General features: G+C 43.7%; 2 protein-coding genes across 2 annotated transcripts; both read right to left on the bottom strand.

Moving 5' to 3' along the window:
- Positions 1-9,038: 9,038 nt before the first annotated feature.
- LOC148683538 (uncharacterized) lies at positions 9,039-9,788 on the bottom strand. Its single transcript, XM_088658190.1, has one exon. It carries the CDS (start codon positions 9,786-9,788, stop codon positions 9,039-9,041), a length of 750 nt encoding a protein of 249 aa, XP_088514316.1.
- Positions 9,789-17,704: 7,916 nt separating this feature from the next.
- LOC148683537 (uncharacterized) lies at positions 17,705-18,427 on the bottom strand. Its single transcript, XM_088658189.1, has one exon. The coding sequence runs from the start codon at positions 18,425-18,427 to the stop codon at positions 17,705-17,707; it is 723 nt and encodes a 240-aa protein (XP_088514315.1).
- Positions 18,428-19,854: the final 1,427 nt, after the last annotated feature.

Raw genomic sequence — 19,854 nt, 5'->3', positions numbered from 1 at the left:
GGCCCCATCAGCAAGAAAGCATGCACAAAGCATTCTACGTATAGCACTATAGAAGTGCTAAGGATTATTGTGTCTATACACAATGCTGCAATGCAGGGTTGAAACTTGGTGGCATAATGTGCATTGGGGTAGATGGCAGACCATGCTGGGAGGCTGTGGAACTGCAATCAGAGGCAGGAATGCTTCTGAATACCAGTTGCTGGAAATCTCAGGGGATGAGAGCTCTTGTGCTCTAGTACTGCTTGCGGGTTTACCACAGAGATCTGGATAGTGAAAACTGGATGCTGGACTAGATGGGCCTTTTGGCCTGATCCAGCAGGATGCTCAGTAACACAGTAGAGGATAGTTGTGCACAATTGTCTTAAAAGTTCCCTTCTGGAATATGTAGCCCTGAGGATGAGGGCAGGCCTAGGAAGCCAGCCAGGGCCGGCTCTAAGGCAAGGCTGGGTGGCGCAATGCGCAAGGGCGCTGGGCCGCCAGGGGTGGCGCTGCACTACAGTGCCTGAGGTAGCCGTGCTGCGCCCACCAGACAGCCACGCCGCAAAACAGGGCGGGGCGCCGGAGGGATCTTCGCGCCATGGCGCCAGGGCACCAGATACGCTTAAGACGGCCCTGAAGACGGCTAGAACTTTTTGACTCTAGAAAGGGAAAAGAACAGTCAGCATAATTTTAGGAAGTGACTGTGATAGTAGAATAAGGTCATCCCCCAGATTTTCTCCCCCCCCCCAAAACATACTAGTACAAAAGGAGGATTTAAATCCTCTGCAGGATATTGACTGTTCCAAGTCTTTCTGCTTCTTAACATTAGTACTGGGCCCCCAAGAATATCTAAGTTACTTAGGCTTATCTGTATTGAACTATTTCTTTGATTTTATTTTGCTTTCGAAATGCGGGTTATATACACCCCCTGCAACTTCCCCCAATAATCCCCAGGCAAGGCCAAAGCTCTGAAGTATGAATTGTTTTTCCCTTTAATTTAACAGAGAGTAAAGCAGATCAATACAATGGTAGGTTGCAGTAATCATTTAAAAAGTTATTTATTGACAGGTACAAATGCTAGGCAGTCATCTTATCCATTCGCTTTTGCAGAATAGATTTGAACTGCTTTTGAGTTGGGCAGGACTCAGTTGCATTAGGTATTGTACACGCCACTAATACATTTATGGAGAGTTACAAGTCAACAAAAGGACACAACAATAACCTTGAAAAGTTCCAAATCACACTTCTAACCAGAACAGACCTTTTAACCCATGCAATGGTTGTTAACCATATACAGGCAGTAGTTTTACAACATATTGCTAAGTGATTAGTCTCCGTGGCCAATGGGTTAGGATAAAGGTGTGGAGACTTTCACAGCTACATCAGTTCAAGCTTAGACTGTTGAACCAAATATCCGTGTATGATCATGGGTAGAATTTTGTCTGCAATGATTAGCTAAGCTACAAGTTAGCTTTCAGAGTGTCATCATACAAAAACTGTCATGAGTTCTGAGATGGAGGTTTATTTCTTTATATTCTCATCAGGACAGCAGTAGCCAGGGTGCTGCCTTGCAGATGTTGTTGGAGTATAGCTTCCATCATCCCTGGTTATGGGAATTCAAGTCCCAACATCTGCAGAGCACTGTGTTGGTGATTCATTAAGTTATTTGGTACTATAGTTAAGAGTTTAAAACCAATCCCAATCAAGTCACATATAGCAGTAGAATAAGCCCCAGATTTGTTTGATGGACTACACAAGCCTCTTGTGTGTTAGTTACCTACTCAATAAGCAGATTTCATGGTTTTGCATGGACTAATGCCTGCAGGTCTACAGTTACCGTACCTAAATTCACATCTAAATGCAAAACATTAATGCTCAGGGAGTGTCATACTTCCTTTTTAGATGCATCTTCAGAGGTTGCTAGCAGAAGCTTAGGACGCTCAGGATCCCTGTTCAATCCTGGGACTGTGGGCTCCCTGCATCCAAAATGGGAGGTGTTATTTCCCCTGGCTGCTCTGTTCTAGCATCAACGCCAATTGGAGAGCTGGCTTTGACTTCAGTACTTTGCAAAATATCTTCGTGCTCTGGCTTTCCATACCCAGTGAGGACCAAGGAGCCATGGATATTGCCTTCCTCCTGCAGGATCTCTACACCAAGATTGCTTACACCATTTCCCCCATTGGTGTCTTTCATCTCTGTTCCTGCCTCTCCAACCTTTTGGCCTTTCAGTTTCCCATCAGGGGCATGCAACCTGCTCTTTCTAAGGATGCCTCCCACCTTGGCAGCCTGTAGGCAGGAATATAGACTTGACATTTAACCATTTCAGAATTTTACAGATTTTGCCTAGCTCTCTTCAGAAGATTTTGCAGAGCATTATGCTAAATCAGACACTCCATTCCTCCATACATTACACAAAACAGACTGTAGTAATCCCATTTGTGACCTGTGTCACCGGTGGTTACTTGCACAGGTCATATTCTGCTGAAATGTAGGGTTAAAAGTGCACATACAACACACAGCCTGGAAGAGGACCTAGACCACATTTGGAAAACTGAGGAAGGGGTGCATGTGCATACACACACACACATGCACACACACCCCTACAGAAGGGCACCCCCTCTCTGTATCTTGCTGCAGCATTGTATCACCCAAAAGCAAAATTAGGGTATCATTTGCACAAGTACATCCTCAATATGTCATTGGATCCCTTGACCATGGTCAGTTGGTGTTTAGGTAACAGTTACAAAAGCAAGAATCCACATCCTAAAACAGACTGGACAAAGCATGCTTAAAAAAAGAACACAACTACATTTTGAGTTGGACAACACATCAGGCTTGTTTAGGTTAACTAAGGGGACCCATTTCCTGAAATTATTACTCAAGAAACTTCAAAGCACAGCCTGCCTTGTACCAAGCAACCCATTTTTAGAAGCAGCAGCAGAGACCAATTCAATAGCATCAGGATGTGCTGGGTGAAGAATCAATTACCATTCCCTACTTCAAGCACCACAGAAAAGATTCAGATGTCTGGTGCTCATATACAAACAAAACACCACTCGTTTCCAACAACAGAACTTGAGCCAATACTTCTACAAGCCTTTTTATTTTGATGAGTGTCTGAATCAGCTCTAAGCTATTTCACCTGCAACGGCTTATGGAGAACCATTGTAGGCATAAGAACTACTTCTTTCCCATATGAAGAGGTCAAGGACCTCCCGGATAGTTAGATCCACTAACACCAAGGACCTGAACACATATTTCGCCACCCACAGATGTTTTTGCCACTGACTTCATAGCAAGGTTTCGCCCATCTATTTGGCAAGCTAACTTTCATTTCTGCAGTTATCAAAATGGCTTTTCACCTGATGGTCGGTGCCAGGTGTGACTCACCTTCAGGTGGTGTGATGGAAAGTTTTTTGTGAACAGCAAGAAAGAACTCAGTTCTTCCAGCAACTAAAATGCCATAAACCCTTCTGATGCTCAAGTTAGGGTGCAATCCTTTAATGGTTTTAAAAGAGGATTGGAGAACTTGATGGAGGAGAAGCCTATCAATGGCTAGCAGCCACAATGGCTATGCTCTGCCTCTGTGGTTCGAGGCAGTGATGCTTCTGAATACCAGTTGGTGGAAACCACAGGAGGGGAGAGTGCTCTTGTGATTGGGTCCTGCTTGTAGGTTTCCCACAGGTATCTGATTAACTACTGTGATGGCAGGATGCTGAACTAGATGGGCCATTGGCATCATCCAGCAGGCTCTTCTTGTGTTCTTAATCCAAAAGCCCACTCCCTGCCAGTATGGCTTTGCAAAGCACCGCGGCCATCAGGACTTTCATAATCTGGCTGCTCAGAGATGCGGAAGATTGCAGGGAGAGGACAACTAGCCTGATCCCACACCAGCTCCAGACTTGCCCAACAGTTGGATCTAATTCCATTGTGTGATGGCAGTGATACCTGCTAAGGAGACACAGATCCTGGGCTGGATCAGCCCCCCCCCCTCATAATGTTTTGGGCATTTCCACCTACCTCTGCTGCTGGGGTTACCATCAGCAAGACCCCCACCAACCTGCACATTTGATGGATCAGCAGGAGCTCAGCCAGTAGAGACAGTTTGTCTTTAATTAATGTATACTAGTTGGAGACATAGCTGCCAAGTTATCCCTTTTTTACAGGGATTTTCCCTTATGCTGAATAGGCTTCCTTGCGAGAAAAGCGAAAACTTGGCAGCTAAGGTTGGATACCCACTGCATCCTTCTTGGAACACACAGTATTCATTGTATTTATGTCTAGCTGTTTAAGGCTTAGGGATATTTCCAGCCCTGGTTTAAGAGTTCCTGCCCATTATCTATAGATTCACTTCAGTTGCATTATCAGGAGATCCCATCTACCCAAATACAGTGCAGCTTTTAGTCTGTAGAACAGAAAGCTATTATCATAGCAAGCAAAGTATATAATGAAGCCCTCTTCACCAGCATAATAGAGACACAAAGGCAACAGTAGGAAAACTTCTGTTTGACAGTATCCCCCAATCCCACACATATTACTGAGAAGAAAGAACTATTTAGGTCAGTGGGACTTCCTCCCCACCAAATGTACATAGGATCATAACCTTCAAGAGACCTAGCAACAATAAACCAATATTCAGACAAGTCAACCAGTCTGAAACAACCCCAAGCTTCTACAACCCCCCTCTATTATTAACAGCACCTACTGCAGTCTCTTCTTAAACAGAACTAGGTGGTCACACTCCAGATCTTCCCCAACTTCCAACACATTAGTTCCACCTGATGAGTGTTCCTTCCTGATATTATATACTGAGATTCCCAGGTAGAGTGTGGCTCATTGGGCCCCAATTGCTTGACACAACCATTTGATTTATGCAGCAGCACTGTGATGAATTACATACTGAGGTTAATTGGTTTTGAAGCTCTCTGGCATATTGGAATAATTCTAAAAATGTGCCAATAATAGGGAACAAGAGGTCAATAATTGAATGGAGCAGTACAATTGAGTGTGAGGAGAAACCTCTTATGTTCTGCCCGTGGGACTGGAGGGCGATAGGCTCTTCCAAGCTGGATAGCCTGAATAAATTCAGTACTGTGGAAGGCTGGAATATCAGTTCATTAACTCAAAGTTCAGTTGTGCTGAATAGAATCAAAGGTGTATGTTTGCTCTCTCTGCAACAAAAAGGGGTCCCTATTTCTTTAAGAGCTGCTGAAAGTTGCCTAAAACCATTAGAAGTGATGCAGGGGATTAGGGTCCCTTGCAGTTTGGTTTTTTAACTAGATAGGAGCCCCCAGAGGCCACTTTGAAGATTGGGGAATATCCTCCAAGAGATATTGTCCAATATTACCATCCTAAGATTTACCCTCAAATTAAATCTCCCCCAATGCTGCTATTAGGTCAATGGGTGGAACAGACAGATACACTTTCCACCTCTGGTGCAAATAGCAGCTTTGTGTGGTGCACGTCAATCAGGAAAAATACAAGGGAGAAAACGAGTTAACCACCCTGTCCTAGAGACCACTTCCCCAATCTTCAAAGCAGTCTTCCAGGGCTGCTAAGTGGTGAGGGGGCGGGAATCTGTGGGGAATGCTGATCACTGATCAAATCATGCCAGGACCCCTCCAGGCATCCATTTTATTGGGCATCCATGATTATTTGTGCTCATGATGGTGTTGGGCTGGTTTTATGTGATTCCACCTGCAATACCGCTTGCACCTGCAAAAGTTTCAGGATGGACATACAGCTTGGGTTCTAGTCAGCACATGTCCTGTAGCTTCCTGCTGAATGCCTGCAACTTTCCACACCGCAAATGTTCCTGTCTGTTTCTCATCCTGCCTTTGTTGCACCTTAATGCCAGATGGCGATGTTTTGGTAATACTAGGGAAGCATCACGAAGCAAATAATAAAGGGAAATGAGGTGTGGGTGGTTTAGGATTGAAACCACCACTAATGCACTATCCTTATTTAAATGACACATTACAGAATACACCTGCAAAGCGAAACAAAAACAAAACAAACAAATGCAGTCTGAAAAATCAGGCTTTTGCCATTTCAGAATGAAATGGAGCCCTACCTAGTTAGCATTGCCATAATCAAATGAGCACTTTCTCAAACTCATCATTTGGACCAGCTCTTGCCTTTGCCCACTGCTATGTGTCATGCAACTCTGCAAAATGTGCGGGTAATATTCAGGATTGCCTGATCTCCTGCCAAGTGTTTATTTGTCTACACAAACAATCCATTGGGCCAGCCTTCTCTCCATTGGTCAAGACAATGCAGATTTTGGCAAGGCAGCACGGGAAGCTGGAACAGTCGGCCATATTCATTACTATCAGGGGAAATCTTTAGATGCTGATGCTGCTCATTACTTCCAGCAGTGCCTCATTTTCCCAACAATGTTCCTAGGGAGCTAGTCAACTGTTTTGTAAGTGGTGAGCTAGACCACATTATTATTATTATTATTATTATTATTATTATTATTTAATTTCCTTTCACGTAAGTTCTCAGGGTGATTTGCAATCCTACAATAAAGCCAAAAAAGGGTTAAAAACAATACAAATAAATACCCAAGACAAACCAACAAACCAACACACACACACACTGCTGTCTAGCAGGAAAAGCCTGTCAAAAACAAAAATGCCTTCAGTTGTTTCCAGAAAGTACAAATAGCAAGTGCCTGTCAAATCTCAGCAGGGCAGCTCTTCCCACAGATCAAGGGCAGCCAAATTGGAAGCCTTGCTCGGAATTGTTTCTGATATCATAGGGCCCTGAATGAGAGATTCTATTGCATGTGCATGACTGCTAAAATACTAGCATGACCCAAACTGATGCAAAGCAATGGACATTGTAGCCTGGTCCTTTGCTTCAACAGACATTCCGAGTTCCATTGAATTCCCTAGGAAGCACTGTCAGAGGAATTCTAGGTTTCCAAAATAGTGCTGGGACTTGAAGTTTTCTCATTGAATAAACCTTGACCTGATCTGCTGGATTTAAGGGTGCCAGTCTGGATAATCTGGAAGTTTCTAGTGTATCTTTTAAGTCAGGGATAGGGAACCTGTCATCTTCCAGATGTTGTTTGATAGCAACTCACATCATTCATGACCATTGACCTTATTGGCTGGGGCTGATGGGGGTTGGGAGTCTAACAAACTTTAGACTGCTCCAGATTCTTCACTGCTGTTTTAAAGCCTCACACTAAGAAGAAAGGCAAGACCAGCATAATAAGAACTTACTACAATTATAGGACCAGACACACAACATCACTCGGACCATCTTCTGGCGTCTCAGGCAAAAAATGTTCTGGGACTAGAGCATGTTCCCCATCAAGATGCCTTTCCAAGCCCAACACCTCAAATGCAGTCATTAAATCCATGTCATTGGAAGCCAATGTAGATGAGTAGTGAAATGAGAGGGGATGCAGCTCTCCACTTGAGAGCAACAGAATTTCACTTTTAACTGAAGGAAACCATTGATCCTGTTTCCAAGCACTGTAGATGTGATGTTGTCTAGATTACTTTGACAGGTGACTAGCTTAAACAAAAAGGACAAATTCATTAGGATGAACACCTTTGGAAGGAGACAGAATACATGGACATTTTAACTCCCGCTGCCTATCACATCAGCCTGATAGATCTAGTTGCATGTCAGTTTTATAAGTCTCTGAAGCAGATACCCTACATCAGGAATGGGGAACCTGTGCTTCTCCAGATGTTGCTGCCATCACCCTAAACCATTTGGGGCTATCAAGGCTGTGGCTGATGGAACTGGAGTCCTGTAACACCTGGAGGAGGGACGCGGGTGGCGCTGTGGATTAAACCACTGAGCCTAGGGCTTGCCGATCAGAAGGTCGGCGGTTCGAATCTCTACGACGGGGTGAGCTTCCATTGCTTGGTCCCGGCTCCTGCCAACCTAGCAGTTCGAAAGCACGTCAAAGTGCAAGTAGATAAATACAGCGGGAGGGTGGATGGCGTTTCCATGCGCTGCTCTGGTTCGCCAGAAGCAGCTTAGTCATGCTGGCCACATGACCTGAAAGCTGTACGCCGGCTCCCTCGGCCAATAACACGAGATGAGCACCGCAACCCCCGAGTCGGTCACGACTGGACCTAATGGTCAGGGGTCCCTTTACCTTTAACATCTGGGGGGGAATGTATTCCCCATCCCTGTCCTACATCAAAGAGGTGGCTAGCTTTCACTGACGGTGCCCCTGTGTTCAAAGCTATATAAAAACAACTATTTTTGGAAATCAGTATTTAAATGTAACCAAAATGTACCTGGCTATCAGTGCTTTTCTTCTAGGAAAAGAGGTGCCTTTACTCAGGGCACCACTCTTTTCAGTTTCCTGACCCATGTGGCTTTAAGAGCTTTTTGATGCTACACTTATCCCAAACCATTTGAAGCATAATGTAGAAAAAAACAGGAAGCTTTTTGAAAATAGTGTTTATTGAGAGATATTTTAAAAGATCAAGTTCAAGGTTTACACCACTAAACTAGATGTTCAACACCCAGCCTAGTGAAATTTTATCTTTTGTGCCAACACATTTAAAAAGTGTGTTCTGAAGTAATAAGCAGAGGTGATTTTTTCCCATAAAAATGAAACCAAGTATATGATCAATTAGTGTACTTTTTTTTAAAAAAAAGCACCTCATCTGTGCAAAAATAGAAGAAGTCTGACTTTATAGGCTAACTAGGTCAACATATGCAGATATCTAGAGTCTGCTATAGTCAACTAGTTAACAGTAGGCCTATTAAGCCAACCCCTCCCCAGTTCACTGACAGCATTTCCCCTTCAACTCTCTCCAATAATTCTGGATAATAAATTTCCAGAGGAGATGTACACTCTTCGTGCATGGCAAAGGGGTGGTTGTTATGGCAGACTGAAGTTGATTGGCATTTCTGCACTGTTTCAGATCTGTGGCTCCTTCTTCTCTGCAGCAGCCTAGACATACTAGGGAATTATATGGGCTTCATTTAGTCTCCTTCCATGGTTAATTTAGTGGGGATTCCTCTATCATTCCAGCCCAGTGTCCTTAAGTGGTTTCCTTCTTAAGGTCCCTTGTTCCTCACCGTGTCCACTTTGTAGCATGTAAGTATGTGGTAAACAGACCACTGCTGTCAGCAGCAGCATCTTCATCTTCATCATTGTCATCTTCATTATCTTCCTCTTCATGGTGTTTTCCTTGTGCACAGCAGTGGGGATGCTCCTCCAGCTCTGTTGTGGTTTGAACTTCTGCATCCTCATGATCTACAGTCCAGATAGTTTTCATGGTCATTGCCACCTTTTTGACATTTCCACGAGGACCTTGTGATATTTGTTCCATAGCCTGTCTGCTTGGTGTCAAAACCAATGGCTCTTGGTCTTCCAAGGCCCTTACTTTAGATAGCATCTCCTCTGTCACAAGAAAATAAGTTCCCAAACGTGGTGGCCTCTGTTTAGCAAGCTCTGCCTCATGCACTCCTGTTATGGTGGGCTGAAATGCCCCAATGCCCTTCTCCAACGTTACAGTAAGCTGGGGCTTTTTCAGGTTCAAGTACTTTTGAGGGCTCTCAGAAACTGGTTGGGCTTTAGCCTCCTGCTGAACAGGTAACACCTCTTCTTGAGTTGCCTGTGGAACCATATTGGCACCCATCAGTTGCCTTGTCTCCTCCGTACTTGCCATGGAAGAATCACTGCCACGGATACACATGAAAGTACCATGTGATCTTGGTGCATCAAGTGAACTAGGAATTGCTGCTGCTGTGTACTTCTCATTTGGAATGGGAGACTCTCTCTCTCTTGAATGAACTGACCACTTGCTGTGCCTGTGGCCCATGTTGGCGTGAAGATGTCACTCTGCTGCGTTCTGGAACAGCTTCTCATATCCTTTTGACTGACTACAGGGAAGACGATAGGAACAAAAAGGTCTTCTGCCTCGAAGGAAAAAAAGGAAAAAGAGTAAGTGGCCTTCTAGCAGCAGGAGAAAAATAACTTAATTTACTCTGAAAACATCACAATAGACTTAAGTGGGGGGCATATAAAGGAGATGCAATACTAGTATTTTGCAACGAGTTGCACACTAATGCAGTGGCGGAGAGAAGCAGCAAGTATCAGAAACTTATTGATCAACCCCGATAAAGTGCCTTTGTTTACGCATGGTCTATGCCAACTGATCTAGAGACTTAAAGCAGAACCAATCAAAAAGTCTCACAATTAAGTATCAGCCCCACTGATATTAATATTAATAATACACAAGTGTACAGTACAGATGAATTACACCCAAAATGGCTGTTTGGAACATTCAGGGTTATTTGCATGCTTCATCCTGGCTCATTCACTGAAATGCAAAGTTCATTTGCCACCAAGACATTAAGCAAGACCTGAAGTTACACTCTCCACCCAAAGACACCAAGTGAGCATTCACATCCCAGACTTGCTGTCTCCCAAGTGCCAGTTTGCAGGGTAAAAACAAAAACAAATGGGTAGCCAGACATAAAATAGAAAATTACATTGGGGAAATGGAAAGTCAGAAAGTACATTTGGGCAGTTCAAATACTCACCCACCCCACTCACACATGAAAACAAAGACCATCATAGCCAATCACAAATGAACAACTACACCCTTGGCCAACCCAAATCTCTCTCACCATCAAAAGAACACAAGTGAATAAAGGAGTACCAACACAAGCAAAGCTGACACCAAGCTCTACATATATTAAGCAAAACAGAAACATCGTCACCTACTCAAATATGTTCAAATATATGAAAGGATGTCATATGGAGGAGGGAGAAAGATTGTTTTCTGCTGCTCCAGAGAAGCGGACACGGAGCAATGGATTCAGACTTCAAGAAAGAAGATTCCACCTAAACATTAGGAAGAACTTCCTGACAGTCAGAGCTGTTCGGCAGTGAAATTTGCTATCAAGGAGTGTGGTGGAGTCTCCTTCTTTGGACGTCTTTAAGCAGAGGCTTGACAGCCATATGTCAAGAATGCTTTGATGGTGTTTCCTGCTTGGCAGGGGGTTGGACTGGATGGCCCTTGTGGTCTCTTCCAACTCTAGGATTCTATGATTCTATGATACTCTCACCCCCATCCATCCACCCTCCCACCCCTATCTACCTCGTTTTCCCTCTTTCTTCTTAGTGTCTTAACAAATGAAACTGATTTGCAAAAATGATACATGTTAAAATATGAGTGACACTGCACACACCTTTGTAATTCAAGAAATCTTTAATAAAAATATTTCTTTTAAAAAATATTCAAGTCATGCAAAATTGTATGTTCAGTGATTACAAAAGTGACTGATAATTATGTGAGAATAAAATTAAGCAGTCCAGGCTCCCCTTGAACCCTAGACTAGCGATGTGTGAATCTGTCAATATCAGTTTCTCTCATTTTATCTGCTCTCTGTCCAATCTTAAATTCAGCTCCCAACATTTCCACACCATTCTGTGATTGCTTTTTTTTTTTTAAAAAAAAAAACTCATGAAAATTCAGCAGCATCTTGGTGCAAAGTTCTCCTAAGGTGTAAGTTTGAACTTCTGCACCTGATAGTTTTAGCAATTGTGCACAATTCCCCCTAATATATGCATTTATATGCAGGCTTCAGCATGTGATTTTTTTAGTACAGATTACTTGGATGGAGAATTGCATTGCAAAATTTGCAGGTGTGTGAATTTTGAAGAATGTCTGGCTTTCACTTTGCATTATGTTTTGGAAAGTATGGATTAGGCAAGTTCACTTCTGAATGCAAACTGAATTTAATTTCTCCCCCAGCTCTGCCCCATACACATTAATTTCTCTTCCAGTTGCCCTGTTAGTAGTTCACACTTGTTATGGCAACACTTCTGGCCAGCCTCTATAGCTGCTCCTTTAAGAACAGGTTGATAGGCAGAAAGCAGCACAACAGGTGATAATGTTCATCATTACACTGCATAAAAACTTACACCTGCAGATTTCTACACATTCTGTAATATTGCTGTTAAAGGCACAGGAGGAGGCAAGGCTGACTTGCTTTATTTTCTTATCCTTCTAGCTGGCAGCCCTAAGTTAGCAGTCATTGTGGAAGGTTTAGTTTCCCCACTCTACCCATTCCAGCATATCCACGGTTGAGAATTAGAACAAGTGAAACTTGCAACAAAATGTTGTAGTGTGGAGTGCTCCTCTATGCAAGGTTCCAGCCAGCCGAACCCCTTTTGGGGGATACTACTTTCCCTCTCCCCCATACTTCCATTTCCTCTCATTTCAACAGTTGCCTATCATTTCGTAGACACCAAGCATGTTCAGCCCATGTCGCGCTGGGTATTTCCCCCCCTTTTTTGGAGGGAAACCCCCCATTAGGACTTTATCCCCCTAAAGATTTTTCTTCTCTTTCTGCAGACCTATCAGTACGTCGTTCTTATCTATGGTTGGTGATGTTTCATTAGACAAAGGATTGATACTCTGAAAATAGGGTTCACTGGGCAGAGTGCTCTTCCTCCTTTTTCTATTTTGCACTATATTGCATCTGAAAAAACCCAGTAATGCTCTTCTGGAGTGCTGAGAGTCACACCATAAGGAGAGCCCATGTCCCTTGGAATAAAATTATGGATTAAGGCTGCCTTTAGGACTGAATAGGATGCGGGTAGCACTGTGGTCTAAACCACAGAGCCTAGGGTTTGCCGATTGGAAGGTTGGCGGTTCGAATCCCCCCCATGGGGTGAGCTCCCGTTGCTCGGTCCCTGTTCCTGCCCACCTAGCAGTTCGAAAACATGTCAAGTGCAAGTAGATAAATAGGTACCGCTCTGACGGGAAGGTAAACGGCATTTCCGTGTTCTGCTCTGGTTCGCCAGAAGTGGCTTAGTCATGCTGGCCACATGACCTGGAAGCTGTCTGCAGACAAACACTGGCTCCCTCAGCCTATAGAGCGAGATGAGCACCGCAACCCCAGAGTTGTCCGTGACTGGACCTAATGGTCAGGGGTACCTTTACCTTTACCTTTAGGACTGAATGAAACAGTCCTGCCTTCTTTGCCAAGCCAAGGGGGAAAGGTAACCCAAGTTATTTCCCCAAGCACTGGATATCTTTAAGGAGAAAGAGGACTACCCCCCCTTGAACCTGCTCTTCCACTTCACCACAGCAACACCCTGCATGTTCACCTGCCTCCTCCAGAAGGAACGAGCAAGCAAACAATTGCAGTGATGACAAAGAGGAAAAATATTTGTCAAGGTCTGCTTGCTCATTGAGTCTGTCTTGCAAGCAAGTGGGCAGTAGCAATAGGGATGGGCAACAGGGAACACTTTCTCATTATTTCAGTCTTAAGTTCATTTCTCTACATTTCCATATCAGATTGTGATTTTTATATAAGCAACTGTTGAAAAGTGAAAGTTGGGGCCTGGGGTGGGTGGGAAGGTTCTGTTGTGAGCCAAGGCTGCAACAGTAAAGATGGGTAAATACGTCTATTTCAGTTTCTCTCCATTTCTCATTTGAAAAAAAAATGAGTTCAGTCCTCTATGTTGCCACATCAGTTTGTGATTTTCTATTTTAAAGTCCTCATGAAAATTCAACAGCATTGTGCGAATTTCTACTATACACATTTTTATTTGCAATCACTCCCAATATACAGTGTGTGTGTGTGTGTGTGTGTGTGTGTGTGTGTGTGTGTGTGTGTGATTGCTCCTAATATAACACATTTTGCATGTTTTTTCACAGCTAAATGCATATTTCACTCTAGCATGTACAGATTTTGTGCAAATTACTTGGCTAGAGAACTCCACTGCAAAATTTAGATGTGTGGAAATTCTGGATGGCTGTATTTCATCTCACATATTGTGTTGGAAACAGCTAAAGTTGTTCTGTAAGGACAAACTGAATCAGATATTTTCCCCAGTCCTAGGTAACAATGGTGACACACAGGAGCAGCAACAGTTACCAAGAATGTGGTGGATTCACTGGGATGGGGGGGTCCTTTGAGAGAGAGTTATGCCCAAGGATCCCAAACACCAGAACCATCCCTGCCTTTTACAGCTAAAGCTCCCTAAACTAGGAAATTAAAAAATTATCCAGTAGCACCTTAGAGACCAAGTTTGTTCTGGGTATAAGCTTTCGTGTTCATGCACGGTGCACGGCTACCTACCTGAATCTAAACTAGGAAATGTCTGGCAAATGTCAAACTCCTGAGTTTGCATCGAAAAGGGAAGAGTGAGAGAGTTGTCCCAGGATTAGTTCCCCACCATCATACTGGAGTTCATATTGTCCTTCTTATGTGAAATCTATACAAGGGGTTGCAACCAATTTAGGTGTGAGCTTTCCTCTATGCAATCATGCTGCTAAGATATACTTAGTTTCTAACTCCATATTCCAGTCCCCCTCTTTGGTAAAAAGAAGATTAAAATAAAGTTCTGCTAATAATCTCACTGATTTAAGAGAGGGAAATAGAGCACTTACCAAACTGCAAGTAAGAGAACACAACTGCATGGACAACTCTATTCTTCAAATCCCCCAGACTTCCTTTAAATAGGGAAGTGGAGTTACACAAAATGACCTCCCCACTATCCTGTGATAATCAGTTCCATATCATTACTCTGTTTCCTGGTGACTTTTTTATTTTAGTAAACACTCAAAATCTCCTTTGAAAAACTGTGTGTGCTTTCCAACAAATCCTGCAGCCAAGAATGTTTCAGCACCATATAGAGCTCATCCGGACTTCCTTTTGTGTTGCGCTTTCCAGGCACAGGTCTGGAACACAGGTCTGGAATGGATTTTTGTTTGTTTTTGTCCTGGCACTTTCCTTGGGAAAACCTGCATTTTGTCACTGAATTGGAGCATATGGCTACCATGGAAAATCTGATTACTGTTTGCAAATGATTCAGCAGTAAAATGTGGGTTTTCGCGGGGGAAGCGCCAGGTCACACACACACACACACATGCACACAACCCTGCTTAGACGTAGAGCTGTAAAGTCCAAACTTGTGCCTAGAAACACAGCACAAAAGGCAATCTGGATGAGCCCTTAGTTTAATTCTCCCACTCCAACATACACACTCATTTGCTTCTCTGCGATATAAAGTGCAGGCAGGAATATTTAGCAATTCTGTAGGTATCTCTATCAAGAATCCAAAGCGTTGTGCATACATAGCAGACTGACAGCACTCTCTTCCATGTGTCTATTGAGAAGTCCAACTGAGTTCAACATCCTGGCTGAACATACCGGTAGGTGGAAGGTGGTGCCCTGACACCAGTGTTGAAATAAGATTCAGCTGTCAATCTAGTCAGCTTTGGTAGATGGATGGAGGGCGGACTACCATCAAGTGTTTTGGGCCAACGCTGCTGCCCACCCCTGACTTGCATGAGAAGGGAGATTAAAAGTAATACATCAGCATGGAGTCAGAATGGCCATTTGGCAAGAGGTTTTTGCCTCGGATTCATTATATCTAAAAGCTAGAGCAGTTGTAATGGCTCAGAGCATTGCTCCTTTTAGTGATTCCAAAAGAACTTTTGGAAGCTATGCTCACAGTGGTATTATGTGCTGCTGATGCTGTAGGGGGTGGGGGGAAATGTCCACAAAGCAAAGCGTTTGTAAAATTGATTTTATTGAGAGATTTTTCAAAAACAAGACATCAGTTTCCAACCTGTCAGTGATTACATACATCTGACATTTAAAAAGAACAGTACAAGCACACACTGTAAAAAATCATCCAGCTAAGCAAGATTACAATCGTTGATATAAACCCATCTAGAGATGCTAGGTATTATCCATCATAAATTCCATCCTCTCTCTCTCTCTAGCAAGAAACCTACTCTGCCTTTGCTTTTTAGGACACGTCAGTTAGGAGTCATGGGATCAATTTGTTCCATCCGATGCTGTCTGAGGTGCTACACCTTCCAAATGGTTAGGATTAAAAAAAACAAAGATAGTCCAGTTTCATCTACCAAGTCAGAACAACAAAGTTCAATTCAGTATTGTCTAAGTCATTTCCCATCAACTGTATTAAAGCACCTGCTCCACAAGATTTCTGTAGGCGTCCCTCCTCCCCGCACACCAAACTGCAAACTCATAAATGCAGGTAAATCACCTGGGCATAGCTCTTGCATGACTTTTGATCTGGCACTGCAGCAGAGATGGGGGACCTTTGATCCCCCAGATATTTGACCTCAACTCCCATCAGCCCCAGCCAGTGTGGGCAATGTCAGGGGTGATGGGAGTTGTTGTCCAACATCCAGAGGGCCACAGGTTCACCATGCCTGCTCTACAGAGTGTTGAAGAGATTATAGCATAGGTCAGTGTTCTCAAACGTGGTGTCTTCCAGATGTTTGTGCTACAACTCCCATCAGCCCCAGGCAGAATAGCCAGTGGTGAGGGATGATGGGATTTGTGGTCCAGTATATTTGAAGGGCTCCAGGTTAGAGAAGGTTGTAATACATCAAAGGCAAAGTCTAGTTAAGAAACTTGTGTTGTAGTTAACTATCAGAAGCAACAGATTTGTCTGCTGAACTTTGGGGCTCTGTGCATACACTGGTAGCATTATCCCCTCTGAGGCTGCAGTTTTTCGGGACTGGAATGAAAGGCCTGCCATAGTTAGTCTCCAAGAAGAAGGATATTTCACACATGATCCTTGTGCTGCAGAAGTCTCCTGTTCCCTCTTCAATGAGCATCAGGAAGACAAGTAATCCAGTTCTGCTGAAGGAAGAGCGTTTACAGCAAGAATGTGAAAACCTGAAAGAAGGGTCAGAAATGTGCTCAGTTAGGAGCTGCAAGCAAAACGAGTTATGAACTACGTGTATCAAAATGAAAGTCTCTGATGCTTAGCAGTAGTCCTGGGTGCCCGAAAGCATGCACACACATGCACTGTGTTTTAGAACTGGAGATCTAGCATCAGATGAGAAAGTGAATGAGCTCTGATACAGTCAAGCAGAATGAAAAGAAGATGTTGTACTTCATCAAAATCAGCAAGTTGCCTCCAGAATAAATGCAGACTGACTGGCAGAAGGAATAGCAGTCCTGCTTGTAAGAAGACATTTGGCATCTCTTTTGGAGAGTTCTTTTTCTGCATCCTGGTTTTCTACTGCCTTTGAAACCTGGGAGGCCTTAGTCATTCTTCTTAGTCTGGCAAAAGTTGTTTTCAGTGTTCTGCACAATGAGCAGGTCCTCAGAGTGCTGCATATTCTGCTGCATAGATTGTTGCCCCTACGTGGAATTTCAGCTCTCCCAGCTACCTCAGGTGTAAGTAGGTTTTCTGGTACAGGTTGCGTTCTGCAAGAGTTAGCAGTTGACTCGTCAGCTGGAAGCTTGACTTCAGGCTCTTTGCATTCTAGGATGGGCCAGAGGGTCTGCAGGTAGATTGATCCTGGTGTCAACAATCATAGTATCGGGAAAGGAAAAGGGAACCATCCATGGGCCAGCAAGTTTAAAATCCACATAAAGCAAGCAATACATGGTGTCATATATAGTGAGGATAAGGCAATCCCAGTAAGGGTGTCACCTACTCAACCCTAAATAAACCCATTAGCGCAATCAGATATGTCCAGATTTCTTATTCAATATGTTTTCTGTATTCTCTTCCCCACTCCCCAACGGCTCACACACTTGTTGTGCAAGAGCCCGGATCTCATTCACTCTATATAGTTGTCCTATCACCAACCTCCATCTTAGCCATCATTATCCAGCAATCAGTCTTTCTGAAGGTTTCTTTAAATGTTTGGAACCATTGAGTGTATTGTATGCCATAGCATAGAAGTCCATCTTTTCTGTGCTTGTTACAGTAGGTTGGAGTTCACTGACTGTTGCCTTGAGTACGTAGAGCATCCATGTCTTCATGAGGGGCATCCAGGACAGGTGGACAATCATTCATGAATGGTTGGCTCTTCGGGTTTTCCATTTTCTTCTCATCATCTCCATTTCTCTTCACTTCAGACAGTGAGGCTTCCTCCATTATTGGTGAGAGACGGTATCTCCCAGAGATGCGGAAGACACCTCGTCTCTTTGACCACCTTGACCACCTTCTCCTTTCTTTTGCAGCCCTTACCTTCTTCCTCTGGTTGCGCAGCCCTCTCAGCACCTGTATATGGAGCATGGCTTGGATTTCTAGCTCCAGGTCATCTAAGCTCCAGGTATCTGCCATAGTCATGGTGCCCTGATGGTTAACATCAGCTGTTTGCACAGCAGGCTCTTTGGCTGGTTCCTGAGTTCCAACGTCTTGCAGACCAGAGGAAGCCAATGCTGTATCTTGGGTAATCTTTGAATTAGGTGGGCGACTTTCAACTTGCACAGTCACTTCTATAGACTTCTTGGGAGAACAGCTTTTTCCAGTTGGCATGGAAGCATCCTGCACTCCTGGTGTAAACTTTGAACTAGGTGGGTCACTTGCAACATCCTCAGTCCCTTTTATAGACCCCTTGGAAGTACAGCTCTCTTTGGTCCCCATGGAAGCATCCTGTGATCTTGGTGTAAACCATGAACAAGTTTGGTGGTATGTATCCTGCCCAATCTCTTCCATAGCCTGTTGGGGACAATAGCTCATTCTACTCCCCATGGAAGCATGCCTTAGTCTTTGTATAAACTTTGGGGCACCTGGGGCATCTCCAGATTGCTTAGTCATTTCTTTCTTAGTCCTGTTGGGATAAAAGCTCTTTCTAGTGCCCATGGAAGCACGCCAGGGTCTTCGTGCACAAGCACTGAATGAAGGAGATGTCAGTGTATACCTTGGAATAACGGGGGTCACTTCTCGGGACCGCTTGCTATTCCTGTTGCCCATGCTTGAGATCTTTCTGCAACAAGTTATGGAACAACTTACAACCCTTCAGGGTCTTCTGACAAAAAAGAAAAAGAAAACAGATTAGGAAAACGTCGGTAATTTTTTAGCAACCCTACATAGTGCTCTCCAGATATTTTGGACTATGATTCCTATCATCCTCACCCAGCAACGGTCACAGGTGATGGGAGCTGTAAAGCAAAACAAGTGGGGGCATCACATCGGAAAAAGGCTGAACTAGCGGATAGCACTTCACATGTAACAACAGGAAGGCGTTGGCTTGATGATCATGCAGTTATCAAAAAATAAAGTTGGACAAAGTTATGAAAAGCTATAGCTAGTTTGCAAGGATTGATACCAGGCTATGGATAATCTTATTCTCTGCTGCTCCAGAGGGTAGGACCCAAGCAACGGATTCAAATCGAAAGAAAGATGAATCTGACTAAACATTAGGAATGACTTTTTGATGGTAAGAGCTCTTTAACAGTGGGGCAGAATCTCTTGGATGGTGATTGACTCTTCTTCATTAGAGGTTCAGGGGTCTGAATCAGAAACCTAATTTGGAAAAAAAAAGAATTTTTGTACCTTTCCCCATTCACCTTTAGGGGAGAATCAAAAGATGGGTACAACTTTTTGTCAGAATTGGATGAAATTTGCAAGCACGATAGCCCCTTCCAAGGGGTATAGTCCTGCCAAAATTGAGAAGAATAGCTACAGTAGGTTGTTTCTTTTGTTCCTGCAAGGGCAGCCTTTACAATGGGGTGGGGAGACCTTACTTAATATTCCCTACCTGGTTGTCTTATGGGCAACTTGTCTGCAAACAACATACATGAAAGAGGTACCCCCTAGGTAAAAAGGTTGCAAAATTGCAAACCAATTGATCTAGGGCTTTCTGCTAGATACATTTAAAGTTGGTGGGAGAGCAGGGGAACAAAAATAAAATTGCTTCCCTCCCTGTGGTTTTGTGGAAGTGCCCCAGGAAAGTAACCTGCCAACGTCCAGGATGACGGGGGGCAGGAACTAGGGAGTTACAACAAAAACAAAAACACCCCACAACCCAACAGTTTCAGGTTTATATTCTGCTCAATTAGCACCAAAAATCACATAAACTAAGTGCAAAGACAATTTGAGTGAGCGCATGGCCCAGAGGTGGAAGGGCTTGAATAACTAGC

Source organism: Zootoca vivipara, chromosome 14 (genome assembly GCF_965207765.1).
Source record: "Zootoca vivipara chromosome 14, rZooViv2.hap1.1, whole genome shotgun sequence".
Taxonomy (NCBI): Eukaryota; Metazoa; Chordata; class Lepidosauria; order Squamata; family Lacertidae; genus Zootoca; species Zootoca vivipara.
Note: the sequence above shows the minus strand (reverse complement) of the source record. Positions and strands in the feature narration are given on the sequence as shown.